The sequence below is a fragment of the Otolemur garnettii genome, unplaced genomic scaffold (genome assembly GCF_000181295.1).
Source record: "Otolemur garnettii isolate 467f Iridium unplaced genomic scaffold, OtoGar3 scaffold00112, whole genome shotgun sequence".
Lineage (NCBI taxonomy): Eukaryota > Metazoa > Chordata > Mammalia > Primates > Galagidae > Otolemur > Otolemur garnettii.
The window spans coordinates 1978680-1995976 of record NW_003852507.1 but is presented as its reverse complement, the minus strand read 5'-3'; the positions used below and the strand labels follow the sequence as shown (position 1 = coordinate 1995976).

Below are 17297 nucleotides of genomic sequence, written 5' to 3'. Positions count from 1 at the left end.
GCGGGTCCGGGCTGGGGATTCGAACCCGCCACCTTAGGTGTACGTGGCTGGCGCCTTAGCCGGTTGAGCTATAGGTGCCGAGCCGGTATTCCTTTTCTAAGCACAATGAGATTCCCTCTCTCAAGCATGCCCACAAAGGGTATTAAAATGGCGTGTGTGCAGGCCAGAGGCACCAATGACAGGTTCTCAGCGATGGAGCCAGGACCTATGTGCTTACTCACTGTGGGGGTTTTTTGCTTATTTTCTAGTTCTGTGGTATAAAAATGTTGGCTAAACATGTCAAAAAGGCCAGCAGATATTCCTTTGGGTCACAGAGATAAAGTAAAAAGAGAAACTACAGTAGAACCTCAGAAAGTTGACCACCCAAGGGACTGTAACAAACTGCTCAACATATGAGGTGGTCACCATAAGGAACTAGGCCTACTGTACTAATACGTACCCGTGGTACACATCTGATCTATGAAAATTAGGTCCACTTAAGGAGGTGATCATGCAGGAGGTGATCAATGCTGAGGTTCTACCATGTTATGTTTCTCTATAGCATAGAAACTCAAGTTTTTGGAGATATTGGGCAATTGTAGAGGTGTGAAAGGTCTTACAGAGGAGTATGGTGTTGAAATGACTACCATATATGACCTGACAAAACAAAAGGATAAACTGTTGAAGTTCTGTGCTGAGAGTGATGAACAAAAGTGAGTAAAAAATAGGAAAACACTGTATAAAGCTAAAAAGGAAGATCCTGATCAGCGTCTCAGTGAACACATACCACTTAATGGTATGCTGGTCATGAAGCAAGCTAAGATCTATCATGATAAAATGAAAATGAAAGGGAACTATGAATATATAACACGCTGGTTACAGAAATTTAAGAAAAGACACAGCATTCAATTTTCCAGTGGATTTGTGTGATAAAACATCTGCTGATCACAAACCAGTAGAAAATTCATGGTGAATTTACCAGTCATTGCTGGTAAAAATCTGATGCCAGAACAAGTCTATCATGCTGATGAAACACCAAGGTTTTTGGTGTTATTGCCCTAGAAAGACACTGACACTGACTGATCTAATGAGACAGCCGCTACAGAAATTAAGGATGCCAAGGACAAAATAACCGTGCTGGGATATGCCAATGCAGCAGGCATGCATAAGTGAAAACTTGCTGGGGTAGTCCAAAGCGTGCATTCTTAACCATTCTCAAGGAGTAATTTTCTTACCACTCCATTATTACGTTTACAAGAAGGCATGGATCACCAGGGACATCTTTTCTGATTGGTTTCACTAATATTTTGTATTAGCAGTTTGTGCTCACTACAGGGAAGCTAGATTAGAGGACCATAAGATTTTGTTATTCCTTGACAACTAACTATTCTGTTCATTCTTCAGCTGAAATTCTCATCCAAAATAATGTGTTTTTGTGTTTTTTTGTTTTTTTTTTTTTTTTGAGACAGAGTCTTAAGCTGTAGCCCTGGGTAGAGTGCTGTGGCGTCATAGCTTCCAGCAAACTCCAACTTGGGCTCAAGCGATCTTCTTGCCTCAGTTTTTCTATTTTTAGTAGAGCTGGGGTCTTGCTTTTGCTCAGGCTAGTCTTGAACTTGCCTCGGCCTCCCAGCGTGCTAGGATTACAGATGTGAGCCACCGTGCCCGGCCTCAAAATAGTATTTATGCCATGAACTTTCCCCCAAATGTGACTTCATTAATTCAGTCATGTGATCAGGGTACGTTTATCTCAATGAAGACTAAATATAACCACTTTCTTTATCAGCATGCTAGCAGCAGCAAACAAAGATGTGGATATAGGTTTACAGAGGAGTTTGGCATGAAGGATGCCATATATGCTGTTGCAAATGCTTGGAACACAGTGACTAATGATACACTTGTGCACCCCTGGCACGACCTCTGGCCTGCAACTGTGTTCAATGATGATTATGAATGTGGTGATGACTCTGAAGGATTCTTTCAGCATGTCAAGTGAAAAAAGCAAAAATGCCTAACCTCTTTAAAAAAATACACCTTCAGAGTAAAATATAGTATATCAACAAGCTGGAAGAAGCAGATACCAACAAAGTTTTTAATTGATGATGAGGCTCTCGTTTATCCATTGACCAACAGTGAAATAGACGAAATGGTTCTAAATCAAGGTGATCGTGATAATCGTGATGACGATACCTTCTCCATTTGGCTCACGGGGGGATGATGACGTTGTTAACAATGCAGAAAAAGTGCCTGTAGACAAGATGGCGAAAATGCCGTGGGCTTATTGAAGGCCTAGAGCAGCGTGCATTCATAACAGACCAAGAAATTATGTCAGCTGGTAAGGCAGATGATTCTAGCCATCCAGCAGAATGCATCCTCATCCCTAGAGAGCCCACTTCCTAGGCCCTCACCTGCTTCTGCTGTCTCTTCTCACCTAAAAATATAAGATGCTGTATCGTGTACAATTTTTAATCAAAACACAGTATCACAGGTGAAGTTAGAAAGCCTCCCATTGTTGTTGCTGCTGTTTAACAGCTGATACAGGTATTCTGGGTGTTGCTACCGTGCTGCTCAGTTACCCCAAACACATTTTGTTTTTTCACTGTGTTAATGTTATGTCATCATTTTTACTGTTGAGTACTTAAGTGTGAGTGTCAGAAAATGATTGCTTATTGGCAACACATAAATTCAGTCAAGAGTGATGGTATTAAAAAAAAAAAGAGTGATGGTATTGCCAAACAACTACAAATTGTCCATATAGATGGCTGAGATAGTGACACCTTTGCTTTCTGGTACTTCAGTGTACACAAACTGTTTCATGCACAAAATCATTAAAAATATTATGTAAAATTATCTTTCAGGCTACATATATAAGGTATATATGAAACATAAATGAATTTTATTTTTAAATGTAGGTCCTTTCTCCAAGATAACTCATAAACTATACGCAAATATTCCTGGCACACACTTGTAATCCCAGCTACTCTAGGAGGCTGAGGCAGGAGGCTTGCTTGAGCCCAGGAGTTCAATATTGCAGTAAGCTGTGATCACACACTCCAGCAGGACCCTGTCTGAAAAAAAGGGGGGGAGGGCAGCATCCGTAGCTCAGTGGATAGGGTGCCAGCCATATACACCCAGGCTGGAGGGTTTGAATCCAACCCTGGCCAGCTAAACAACAATGACGACACAACAAAAAAATTGCCAGGCATTGAGGCATTGTGGCCAGCGCCTGTATTCCCAGCTATGTGGGAGGCTGAGGCAAGAGAATCGCTTAACCCCAAGAGTTTGAGGTTGCTGTGAGCTGTGATGCCATGGCACTCTATTCAAATATCTCAAAATCCTAAATACTACTGGGGCCAAGCATTTTGGATAAGGGGATGATAAGAGATACTGAACCTATATATGTACTCATGAGTTTATTGCCTGATGACAATAGTCAGGAATACATAATACAATTGTTTACGAGAGGTCCTTATAAGGTTTCTTGCAGAAGACTCATTGTAAGACTCAATTCTTGATCTTTAGCTTCTAATAGGGGCTTTCTACAAATATAAAGAAAAGGCAGAAACCATCAAAGTATGATAAGGTGAAAAAGCTGTGGTTCTTTTATTATAAAAATTAAAATCAGAATGGGTGAGGTATAATACATAATATATAAAGATTTGATTAACTGTTACCTTGAAATAGTGAAGATAGGGCTGGGCACAGTGACTCACGCCTGTAATTTTAGCACTCTGGGAGGCTGAGGTGGGTGGCTTGCCTGAGCTCACAGGTTTGAGACCAGCCTGAGCAAGAGCGAGACCTGGTCTCTAAAAATAGCTAGGTGTTGTGGCAGACACCTGTAGTCCCAGCTACAAGAGGATCACTTGAGCCCAAGAGTTTGAGGTTGCTGTGAGCTGTGATGTAACAGCACTCTACTGAAGGTGACAAAGTAAGACTCTGTCTCAGAAAAAAAATTAGAAAAACTAGCTGGGCATAATGGTGAGTGCTTATAGTCCCAGTTCCTAAGAATGAGGTCAGAGAATCACTTGAGCCCAGGAGTTTAAGGTGCTGTGAGCTATGATGCCTCAGCACTCTACCAAGGGCAACAAAGTGAGACTCTGTCTCAAAAAAAGAAATAGTGAAGACTAAGCAAATCTCCAGAGACTTTAATTTATCCCAAGGCCATAAATAGTTACAAACAATATTTTTAACAACAATAAGTAATAATGTTTAGGAATTTAGACCAAATTATTTGCTTTTTTTTTTCCCTTGACAAACAAAATGCATCCAGTTTCTTACATGTACATCTTCCTGCCGTCATACACATCCTTATTTTAAAAAATAAATGTTAATATGTACTTTAACATAATCCAAAGGCACGTGCACATTTTTAACTATTTATTGATTACTACTCTGTAATGTATTAATGAAGATCCTAGACGTATTAAAATTACGTTGCCTACACATGCAAACACTTTATCAACTCAATATTAGTAAGGTCTTAATGTTAACTAAGACACAGGAAATTAAAATTTAAGCTCACACTTTCACATTAAGTGATGATGATTTGTAGCATTATAAAAACTAATTTCTTTTTAGAAACACATTACCTGTTATCCTTTACCTAACTTAGTTGAACACATAATTTTGCAATTTTAAATATTATTCAGACTGATACTAGTATATCTGACCAGCAAAGCCAATAGAAAAAAAAATCAATGAAATTAAAAATGATTAGACCTTTTGTGGAAAAACAAACTCCAAACTAGTATAAACTGAAATAGGATGCAAGTGATAAAATCAGAAATAAACAGACTTGTTTTTAACTTAACAACTATTAACTCAGACTAATTTGTCCAGATTCATCTATCATAAGAATATGATAGGACCTCTTTATCTTGTCTATGACATACCTGATATTAAAAATTTTAAGTGATTTAAAAGAAATAGCTACCAACCTAGAATATCATTCTAACTCACAATTAAAACCTATTTAATCTTTGAAATATAGCTTTAGTGAGAAAAAATTTCTAAAGCACCAACATAATTAATGCATAAGAAAGAATATTTCTTAAATTTTAAGTTTCTTTTACATGTTTTTAATGTATTGATACTGAATACAATGAGTTTGCTCCATTTATTTATTTTGAGGCAGTCTCACTGTGTCACCCTCAGTAGAGTGCTGTGGCATCACAGCTCACAGCAACCTCAAACTCTTGGGCTTATGCGATTCTCTTGCCTCAGCCTCCCAAGTACCTGGGACCATAGGCATCCGCCACAATGCTCCCGTTGCAATTTTTTGTTGCAATTGTCATTGTTGTTTTAGCCAGCCCAGCCAGATTTGAACTCTCCAGCCTTGGTATATGTGGCTGGCGCCTCACCAACTGAGCTACGGGTGCCACCGAGTTTGCTCCATTTAATTTTAAGAGATCTCATAATATATCAGTACCCTTCAAAAGTGTACGAAGTACATCAATTTGTTTACTTAGAAATATTTTATATTTGTAAAAATGGAAAATTTTGTTAGCTCTTATTCAAAACTAGAGGAGCCAATTTTGATAAATCAACAAAATCTAGGAGCCAGTGTCCATACCTGTTACAAATATTGATCAGTTAAAAAAAAAAGATATGTACAATACATTATTAAGATATATCATATGTAATTAAGTACCATTAGGTCCTTGAACTCAGGAGTTTGAGGTTGCTGTGAGCTAGGCTGAGGCCATCTACTCTAGTCCAGGCAACAGAGTAAGACTCTGTCTCAAAAAGAAAAAAAAAATCATTGAAAATCTGAGTGGTTTTATTTTTTTGAGACAGAGTCTCACTGTCACCCTGGTTAGAGTGCTATGCCTAACTCTTGGGCTCAAGCAATCCTCTTGCCTCAGCCTCTCAAGTACCTGGGACATCAGGCACCCACCACGATGCTCAGCTTCTTTTTCTATTTTTAGTAGAGACAGGGTCTCCCTCTTACTTAGGCTGATCTAGAACTCCTGAGCTCAAACAATCCACCTGCCTTGGCCTCCACGATACTAGGATTACAGGCAGGGGGTTGATTTACTTTTTGTTTAGAGATTTCTCTCAGGCAAAACACTGTGGTCTTCCACGTAGAACATGCTCTCCATACTTAGGGAAACACTAAAATCTTTTCATCCCCGCATTCTCAAGTTTCGGGAAATAATTCACAGACACCAAAGGGTAACATAGGAACCAAATCCAGCTGTTGGCAGCTGGCTTCTAATACCTGCTACCTGGCAGAGTGAATTAATGGTCATAAAACCCAGATTCAATCATTGCTACCACCGGTGTGGAAAGTTACTATGTTCATTCGCAGACAGTCTTGGCCCAGAGCCAGATTTAATGTGGCAAGAGAAACTGACCAGAGGAGTCACGGAACTCAATCCCAGTGAAGCCTCCAGAAGTAACTATCAAAACGAAGTCTCAGACTTTTTTAGGGGAAAAAGAAATTTACTTTGCTAAGAGTACAAGGGAGTCTGACTTCAGGGGAGCTAGATCACCAAATATAAAACACAATAGGTATTAAGAGGTAAAAAACCAGAGTTTATGGGTGGCTCTTGTGGCTCAGTGGGTAGGGCACCGGCCCCATATACCAAGGGTGGTGGGTTCTAACCCAGCCCCGGCCAAACTGCAACAAAAAATAGCCGGGCGTTGTGGTGGGTGCCTGTAGGCCCAGCTACTCGGGAGGCTGAGGCAAGAGAATCACCTAAGCCCAAGAGCTGGAGGTTGATGTGAGCTGTGACACCACGGCACTCTACCAAGGGCACCGGAGTGAGACTCTGTCTCTAAAAATAAATAAATAAATAAAACCAGAGTTACCAAGTTTTCTTTTTTCTTTTCTTTTCTATCTTGAAAGCTCATGACATGCCTTTTTATACCAGCATAGCAAAAATCAGAGATAAAAGTATTTTTGGGGAATCCAGGTTTATGGGAAACATGTTTTTGGGGGGACCAGAATCAGTGAGGATGGTCCAGTTATTTATGGGTTTTGTTTATTTTTAAATACAAAATGGTTGTCTTTTAAAAACTGTGACATGTGAAGTACTTGATCACACTGGAAGCAGGGCAGGGTGACAGTTTTTACTGTACTCTGTATTATTGGGTCCTTCTTTAAATCCTTTAAAATTTACTTTGTCTTAGTAGTATTCATATGTCTACTGAGCTAAAAGAAGGGATAGGTTTTTTTTCTTTAGTTTTTTAATGGAGCAATGAGCTAAAAAGTTTATGATTTTCCTAAGTCTGAAATTAGAATATTAAGTATTCTAATCTAGGTGCCAAAAACACAGGCTAGACAGGACTCCTGGTATTCAGACTGAGCTGTATCTCAGAACATGCTACCTAAATCCAGAGGCTTCAGATATACTTTTGCCCTTATCTATTTGATAGACACTGTGTCACCCTCAGTAGAGTGCTGTGGCATCACAGCTCACAACAACCTCAAACTCTTGAGCTTAAGTGATTCTCTTGCCTTAGCCTCCCAAGTAGCTGGGACTACAAGTGCCCACCACAATGCCCGGCTATTTTTTTTTCTTTTTTGCTGTTTGTTGTTGTTGCAGTTGTCATTGTTGTTTAGCTGGCCCAGGCCGGGTTCCAACCCACCAGTCTCAGTGTATGAGGCTAGCACCATAACCAATATGCTACAGGTGCCAAGCCATATCATATCTCTTTTAAATGCTGACACATATTTAGAAAATGTAGCCTATTGTTTAAAAATGTAAACTTACCCCCTTAGAAGGATTGCATAATTAAATGTCGTGATAATTGTCAGTTTTGACCCTGCCTTCGTCTCAGGGCAGGAATGTTTCCAAATTTTAGCAAAAAAGCATTTCTAAGTGCTTTATAGTGGTAGATGATAAGAGTAGTTTTCCCGCATCACAAACTCCCTGCAGTGTTTACGTGACCCACCTTTAAATTCAGCAATTCCTCTTTGCACAGGATGTACTGTTAATGAAGTATGAGCTGTGTAAAGCAGTTAATTGTGTTCTGTGAAAGATCCTGTGTGGACAGTCATGTTTATCTGTTGCATTGATGTGCTGGTCTCTAAATTTGATTTCAGTCCAAAAGAATATCCGCTAAGGATGCCTTAGCCCACCCCTACCTAGATGAAGGGCGACTGCGGTATCACACGTGTATGTGTAAATGTTGCTTCTCCACCTCTACTGGGAGAGTTTATACCAGTGAATTTGAGCCTGTTACCAATCCCAAATTCGATGACACTTTTGAGAAGAACCTCAGTTCTGTCCGACAGGTTAAAGGTGAGTGTCTGTTTTGGCCTTTGACCAAGCAACATGACTAGTGATATTTCCTATTAGGTTTTCATGCGAAGCTGAGGTCTGGATGGTGAACAAAGCTTCTCCATGTGTTTATTTTACAACCTTGAACATAGCTATTTGTCTAGGGTATAAAAATGCTGATTTAAAAATCCAGGGGAAGATCAGAGAGAGGAATGAATGTTTGGCCCTTATTTTTGAAGTTTATGTAGTGAATGTGACTCAAAACATTTACTATGGATTTATTTAGCATCATTTCATTGAATAAAAGGTATTGGACTTCTCTCAGTACAAAATTCCAAAAAGGATAAAAATTCACTGAAAGGATCGTTCCTTGGGTGATGACAAGAGAAGGGAATTTCTGGTAGTTCACTTGTAGAATTTCATTGCACGATCTCCTATTATGATAGGACAGGGATAATGACATCCAAAATTCTGAATGATTTTAGTGACTGCTCTGGGACATTTTAGAAGAGAAAGGGTAATCCCCAAAGTAACCACCCCAAACTATATGCCTAAATATCAACTGATATTTTTCAGTGATCTTTAAAAGCAGTGATTACCAACAACTTGAAGAGTTCACTCACTGTGCCAACTCTATGGAGTCTCTCAAGTCTCCAGAGCATTTTATTCTTCCCACTGATGGAGTTCCCAATCTGTATAATCCCACCATTGGGGTTCTGCCTGTGTTTAGCAACAACTGTCATTTTAGTTTCTGGAAAGTTCAGCTGAATTCTGCTTGATAGGTTATGTGTATTGCGGGGGTGGGGAGGTTGTTTGTTTCTTTTTGGCTTTTTTTAATTGGGGGGACAGAGTCTCACTATGTCGCCCTCAGTAGAATGCTGTAGCATCACAGCTCACAGCAACCTCTAACTCTTGGGCTTAAGTGATTCTCTTACCTCAGCCTCCCGAGTAGCTGGGACTACAAGCACCTGCCACAAGTCCCGGCTATTTTTTGGTTGCAGTTGTCATTGTTGTTCACCTGGCCCGGGCTGGGCTCGAACCCACCAGCTTCCATGTATGTGGCCAGTGCCCTACTCACAGAGCTACGGGCACTGAGCCAGATTGTGTGTGTTTGATTTCATTAAACCAGTAGGAAATGCTGTTCAAATGCTGACTAGTGTTAGCTGAGAAGTCACTGCATCCAGGCCTGCAAATTGGCATGGACTGTATGATGTTTGTTTTCTCCACAGAAATTATTCACCAGTTCATTTTGGAACAGCAGAAAGGAAACAGAGTGCCTCTCTGCATCAACCCTCAGTCTGCTGCTTTTAAGAGCTTTATTAGGTAACTATATGTGTGTAGTTCTGACATTCTTTTTAGAATTAAAAGGATGCTGTTGTGATTTTGTTACTGAGCATATTTCTGTTTTTATTTAGATTAGGTAATGTAGATAAGCGGGCCAACAGAAAGTTTGTTAGAAGCTTTGGTGTTAGAAAAAAAGATACTAGAAACATAACAGTCTTCACACTAGTGCCAGTCTACTGGTTGCTTCGGCAGTTTCTCCTCCAGGTGACCATCATGTCACCTGATTGTGTATGTGGCGTCCCCTTGCAGCAGCAGCATGGCAGCCCTCTGCCCTGGAGTTAGTCATGGTCACCTCACTTCCCTCTACCACTCCCATCCGTTAATAATAATAATTGAAAACAAGAAAAAAAAACTTTTTACAAGTATGTTGCTGGTGTAGCCTGTTTAGAGGAAAGGCCAACAGGCTTATGGTGGAGCTGGGGAGCTACTTTGGAAACGAGCAAGCTTCGTTCTCCTGTCTCCTTTTGTCTTTTCCTTCTCTTGATCTCTTTTTCCCTAACTCCTTATATCGATCAGGGTCTTGTGAAAAAGAAACCACTCCAGTAATAAGAATGGGCAAAATTTAATAACAAGAATCATTAACTAGGAAAGGATGGTTAACTACTAAAAGGCATAAGAGGATTCTGAAGTTTCCTGAAATAGCAAATGCAGAAAGCAGCCACTCCCTACAGACTGAGGGAGACTGAACAAGAAAGAAATTAAGAATTTAGAAGAGGACCCTCCCCTCAGGGACCTCTTTGGCTATCCGAGGAACACACCCTGCATGAGAGTGGTAAAGGAGTATGCCAAAAGGTGTGGGCAGAACCGGTCCATCAGAGAGACCCACTGAGAAATTTGTGGGTCTCTTTGGGTCTCAGGTGGACCAGAGCTGGAATTCCCTTGCGCTCACAGACAGCACAGAAGAATAATAGGAAGGGCAGCTTCCCGACGCTGCAGCCTTGCAGTGCCTTCCTGGCGCCCTCTGTTGACAAAGGCTAGCATTAAGCCAGGTGTCAAAGGGAAGCCATGAATAGGGTCTGACTTCAGTATCACAAAATAGTCTAAAAAGAAGGTGGCTTTGAATCTTTTTTTTTTTTTTTTAATTTTTGAGAGAGAATCTTCCTTTGTCGCCCTGGGTAGAATGCCGTGGCGTCACAGTACACAGCAACCTCCAACTCCTGGGCTCAAGCGATTCTCTTGCCTCAGCCTCCCAAGTAGCTGAGACTACAGGCGCCCACCTATATTTTTTGGTTGCAGTTGTCATTGTTGTTTGGCAGGCCTGGGCTGGATTCGAACCCGCCAGCTCCAGTGTATGTGGCTGGCACCCTAGCTGCTGAGCTGCAGGCACCGAGCCAGAAGGGTAGTTTTGGATCTGAGAGGCCACACGGTCTCCTCTCCCATCTCCCTGATTCTTTTTTCCTTCCCCATGCCAAATTAGAGTTGTTTGAATTGTTGAACCACAGTCAAGAATTTTTGTTTAGGCTTGGCACCTGTGGCTCAAGTGGCTAAGGTGCCAGCCACATAAACCTGAGCTGGTGGGTTTGAATCCATCCGGCCTGGGCCCGCCAAACAACAATGACGGCTGCAACCAAAAAATATCCGGGCGTTGTGGCGGGCGCCTGCGGTCCCAGCTACTTGGGAGGCGGAGGCAGGAGATTTGCTCGAGCCCAGGAGTTGGAGGTTGCTATGAGGTGTGATGTCACAGCACTCTACCCAGGGGGACAGCTTGAGGCTCTGTCTAAAAAAAAAAAAAAAAAAAACGAATTTCTGTTTAGAATTTGTAAAATCAGCTGACTTGCATTTCTTTCACATATTTTTCCATAGAAAGAAGGAATTAAGTTGCATTTTTACTTTCTGTGCTTTTTAATTAATATTTTCCCCTAAAAGTCAGTGACCCAGTCACTTAGGTGTTTGAGCACCTCCTAGGTGCAAGTCACCTTCAGTACTGGAAAAGCAGAGCGGTTACACCCTTCTTCCTCTAGTTTACGATCTAATTAGCAATCTTAGTCGGACATGGGAAATAAGTAATAATGGGATCTGTGGATAACAAATACTAAGTGATTATCCATACTGCTCCCTTCATACTTGGTAGTATGTGTGTGAGGCTCATTCAAAACAGTTCCTCATTTAAAGTCACTATAATTTGAGATGCTACTTTTAAATCTCTTTTTTTTTTGTTCTTTTTGTTATTGTTGTTGTTGTTTTGAAACAGTCTCACTTTGTCACCATCAGTAAAGTGCTGTGGCATCATAGCTCATAGCAACCCCAAACTCTTAGGCTAAAAGGATCTTCTTGCCCGAGTAGCTGGGACTACAAGTGGCTGCCACAACACCTGGCTGATTTTAGAGATGGGGGTCTCACTCTTGCTCAGGCTGGTCTCAAACCCGTGAACTCAGGCAATCCACCCATCTCAGCCTCCCAAAGTGCTATGATTACAGGCATGAGCCTGGCCCTTTTTGTTTTTTCTTTTTTTTTTTTGAGACAGAGTCTGAAGCTATTGCCCTGGATAGAGTGCTGTGTCATCATAGCTCACAGCAACATCCAACTCTTGGTTGGGCTCAAGCGATCCTCTTGCCTTAGTTTTTCTATTTTTAGTAGAGACACGTCTTGCTTTTGCTCAGGCAGGTCTCAAACTCGTGAGCTCAAGCATTCCACCCGCCTTGACATCAGAGTGCTAGGATTATAGGCATGAGCCACCACACCTAGACAAGAAGCTACTTTTAAATGAATAATTGTACATCCTTAAAGACTATTTTCTTTCTTTCTTTTTTTTTTTTTTTTTTTTTTTTTGAGACAGAGCGTCAAGCTGTCGCCCTGGGTAGAGTGCTGTGGTGTCCCAGCTCACGGCAACCTCCAACTCCTAGGCTCAAACCAGTCTCCTGCCTCCACCTCCCAAGTAGCTGGGATTACAGGTGCCCCCCACAACGCCTGGCTATTTTTTGGTTGCAGTCATCATTGTTGTTTGGCGGGCCTAAGCTGGATTCGAACCTGCCAGCTCAGGTGTATGTGGCTGGCGCCTTAGCCATTTGAGCCACAGGCGCCGAGCCAAGGCTATTTTCTTGATTGCTTATAGACATTATTATTTAGAAGAGCTACTGTTTACTTACATTATGATGCAGGCTCCTTAGAAAACAGTTTATACACATTATCTCAATTATTCATCACAATATCCTATTAGGTAGACAGCATTATCTTTTTCCAAGTGAGAAAACATTAAGAAACTTGCTCTGTGCCATACAAGTAGTAAATGACCCATTGTTTTCACTGTGGCCTTATGATAGATAACAGATCCTTAACAAAGATTTGGAACAAATTCAGCATTAGAGAAGTTAGAAAAACAAATACCAATTCCGAAGTGGGTTTTATAATTTTTTTAAAGGAAGAGAGGCAAACAGGCAGGAGCGAATTGCCCTTTCGCCCATTGTGGCATTACAACTAATTTCAGCATCTCCGTTTTCTTTCAGTTCCACTGTTGCTCAGCCATCTGAGATGCCCCCCTCTCCTCTGGTGTGGGAGTGATGGTGGAAGATGATGTACTACTGAAGATGTAATGTAGCTTTCCACTGGAGTCTGGGATTTGCAATTCTGGAGGTTAATCATGCTTGTACTGTAATTTTACTAATGAAGTTTTAAATTAACAACCACTACTTGTATGATACGAATAATATTTAGAAATGTTACTAGACTTTTAATCTTGTAAAGTGGTTGTGCTTTTAGAAGAAAAAAATATTTTATCCAGAGTTGCACTTGTTTTATGAATTTAGTGCAGCTGTTATGGCTCACCTCAGAACAAAAGAGAACGGAACCAAATTGGGGAGTTTGGGGTTTTACGTTTTTGTTTTGTTTTTCTTTTTTAAAATGAAGTGAGATTGTTCACACACACACACACACGCACACACACGAAACACACACACACACACACACACACGAACACCAAGGACAGTCATACATTTTGATATTTGAGCCATTCCTAACGATTTGGGGTTTTCTAAAAGTAAAGAATCTAGAAACCTTGCCTGCGACCAATCATGGAGCCACGGAAGCAGATCGTGGCTGCACCTAGGGGGAGGGAAGGGAGGAGGGGCATGCCACCTAATGATCAAGCCCTATAATTAGCTTCTCATTAGAGCCGTGATGGTGATGTGTGCTGTCTAAAATCCAATGTTGTGGGTAGAGAGAATGAGTTTGTGACTAGGCAAGACGAAACTTTTGTTTTCCTCACCCAGTATAAATATATATATATATATATATTTAATCTATTTTTATTAGAAGTTTTTCTGCTCTTTCTTACATAAAAGAACCCCAAGCATGCATCTTTCATGTGTGTAAATAAGTCATTTCTGGGCTAATTTCAAAAAAAAAAAAAATCCCAATATTACTGTATAGAGAGAGAATTAGCTTGCACATTTTAGGTCTGTGAAATTTTGTGAGACTTTTCCTGCACTGGACAGTAAAAAAATTATGAGTAAAAGACAAAAACAAGTTTTAAAAATTTCAGGCCACAAAAAAGGCACATAGGGAATCATGTCAAATGTGTTTGTGTCCTTAGGCAAAGCTGTGGGAGTCTTGAAATGTCACAGTAGTAAATAACTTATTACTTTTGGACAAATTCTTTTTGCTGTTGGAACACTGAATTCTTCTGTGCATATGTATATATGAATACAAATTGAAGGCCTCTACCTCCTGGAGTTATACAACTTGGCTTGTTTACCTCCACATGCTTATGATGACTATTTTTTTTTTTTTTAAGTTCAATGTGGAGACTTGAAACTTGAATGTCCCTTCCAACTTTTATAGTAAAAATAAAAAGACAAGAAAATTGAAGATTGTTTTTCACCTGTACAAGGAATACTAATGGATCGTCTTAAAATTGGTCTAGGAAAAAAACCTTGGTGTGTGTTATGGACAATTAACTGTTAAAGTTATTGTAAGTTATCTGTATTTAGCAGAGTATTTTCATCTTGAGTGATCTGAGCTGAATTTGAAGACTATTAATAAGTTATGTTTGGAAGTTTTAACTTCAATGAAGTAATTATTTGCTGTGAAAGAAACAAACATTGAATTACTAAACAAAGATGGTGCAATATCTTTGTTTTTTTTTTATGAGGCTCCTGAGAATCAACCCAACTGAAGCTTTTCAATTCACTTGAATGAGAAACGTGTTTAGTATCAAAAGAGCCCAAGAAGACACTGGTGTGAAAGGTACAATCTCAGAGGTTGGTCAATTACCGTGGCACACTTTCTGGTCACTTTGTACAATGTAGATTTGAAGTACAGTGGTGAAAACATTAAATGTGACATTTGAAAAAGATGCGTCATGTGTTTTATTTCACTTTTTTCCCTTTGTTTTCTCTCTTCAGTATAGCTTGTATCCTGACTTTGCAAAATTTTGAGACATTTCCTATTTATATTTCCATTTTGATCTTTAAGGAAATCAGTTGTTTTTTAAATCTTCTCAGAAACCTTAGATTGACAAAACCACCTTGAAAACTTAGTTAACTGACATCCAAGATGTGATTTATTTTGTTTTTTTTTTTTTTTTGAGACAGAGCCTCAAGCTGTCCCCCTGGGTAGAGTGCCGTGGCATTACAGCTCACAGCAACCTCCAACTCCTGGGCTCAAGCGAGGCTCCTGCCTCCGCCTCCCAAGTAGCTGGGACCACAGGCGCCCGCCACAACGCCCGGCTATTTTTTGGTTGCAGCTGTCATTGTTGTTTGGCGGGTCCGGGCTGGGGATTCGAACCCGCCACCTTAGGTGTATGTGGCTGGCGCCTTAGCCGGTTGAGCTATAGGCGCTGAGCCCAAGATGTGATTTAAATACACACCAACGTTTACGTTTTTGTTTTGTTTTTCTTTTTTAAAATGAAGTGAGATTGTTCACACACACACATGCACGAGCATCAAGTTCTGGTAGCTTGCCCCTGTGGTCTAGGCTGTTCGGGGGGCTGAGGCAGGAGGATCCCTTGAGCCCAGGAGTTCAAGGCTGCAGTCGCACCACTGCACTCCCGCCTGGGTAACAGAGTGAGACCCTATCTCAAATAAATTAATCAGCTGGGCACAATGGCTCATGCCTGTCATCCCAGCCCTTTGGGAAGCCAAAGTAGGAGGATCGCTTGAGCCATGGTTCAAGACCACCCTAGGAAACAGAAGGGGATCCTGTCTCTACAAAAAATTAAAAGAAAAACAAAAACCTTTGGGAGGCCAAAGTGGGAAAATCACTTGAGGCCATGAGTTCAAGACCAGCCTAGAAAACAGAGCAAGACCCTGTCTCTAGGAAAAATTTAAAAAACAAAAATAGAGCAAGGCATGGTGACATATACCTATAACTCTAGCTATTTGGGAGGCTAAGGCAGGAGGATTGCTTCAGCCCAGGAGTTCAAGGTTACTGTGAACTATGATTACACCACTATACTCCAGCCTGGGTGACAGAGTGAGACCCTATCACTTAAGAAAAATAAAATAATTTTTAAAGGGCCTGTTTCCTCTATTAAAAAAAAAAATTATTGGGCAGTGCTTGTGGCTCAAAGGAGCAGGGCGCCAGTCCCATATACCGAAGGTGGTGGGTTCAAACCCGGCCCCAGCCAAAAACTGCCAAAAAAAAAAAAGTATTAATAAATTAAATATGAGATTGGTGCCTGTGGCTCAAGTGGCTAAGGCGCCAGCTACATACACCTAAGGTGGCGGGTTCTAATCCAGCCTGGGCCCGCCAAAAAAACAAGGATGGCTGCAACCAAAAATTAATTAATTAATTAATTATGGACGTCTTATAGAGTCTCTAATCTAGTGGTTTTCAAACTTTGTTTCTTTTGAAGCAAAGAATGCTATTTTCATGTGAAATCTTACTCCAATCTATTGGAGTCTAAAATATTAAAGTAGATTGCTCTGTATGATCCAGACTGGTGAAAGGACTTGACCCCCTGCCTGCTCTTCTTCTCCCTTCTATCCCTAGCAGTCCCGTGGCTGGGAAGGAAGAAGTCCTAGCTCAGTGGTATAATCAAGGCCTGAAACCAGCCTAACCTCAGACCACTTTCCCTGCTCACGGATAAGGCAACATTCCTCTTGTGTTTGGAGATGGGATATACTTCTACCTGTGTTTAGCAAAATGAATGGCGTGAGGAAGTTGACTGTTTTAACTCGTATATATTAATGTAAATACATTTATTTATTCAACAATATTTTGAATACTAAGAACAAGAATTGCTTATAAGGAAGCTTTATTAATAAAACCAGCTTTTATCATTTACTAGAGAGCATTTTGAGTTGCACATGGAACATTTTGAAACTAAAGTTCTAGGCAGATAAATACTACAGAAAATATATTGACCTGCTTGTTAGCAAACCGAGGGAATCTGTGCCTTATTTATTGCAATAATTGCAAAACTGTCTGTATGGACAGATAAGTTAGAGCTGTAATGATCTACAACTTGTGTGTAGTTTAAGAACCCAGAAGATGGAGGTTATCTCTTGTGATGGCTCATAAGGTTTGGACTTTTTCTTTTATTTTTCCCCTGGGGTATGTTATTTAAAATATTACTTTTATGTTAGAAAAATTTTGAAATTAAGACAACTTTGGAGATCTCTTCAGAAAAGATTAGTTTACTGTCAACAGAGCCTCACCAAAGGCGATTCTAAAAGGAAATTATTCTACCTCCAAAAAAAAAAAGAAAAGTAATAACTAAAAGCAGATCTCTAGTGCAAGAAGAGTGAACAAAGATGTTGGTGAAAAACGTGGGGAATACTAAGCATCACAGACTACATAAAGCAACATCTT

General features: G+C 40.4%; 1 protein-coding gene across 1 annotated transcript in view; it reads left to right on the top strand.

Annotated features, from left to right (window-relative positions):
- The window catches only part of NLK (nemo like kinase), a 178817-nt gene extending 163981 nt beyond the window's left edge, over positions 1 to 14836 (top strand). The window contains exons 9-11 of the mRNA XM_003797166.3: positions 8027 to 8225; positions 9434 to 9527; positions 12992 to 14836. Coding sequence (XP_003797214.1) covers positions 8027 to 8225; positions 9434 to 9527; positions 12992 to 13046 — 348 coding nt within the window. The 3' untranslated portion in view covers positions 13047 to 14836. The remainder of the gene's footprint in view (positions 1 to 8026; positions 8226 to 9433; positions 9528 to 12991) is intronic.
- Positions 14837 to 17297: the final 2461 nt, after the last annotated feature.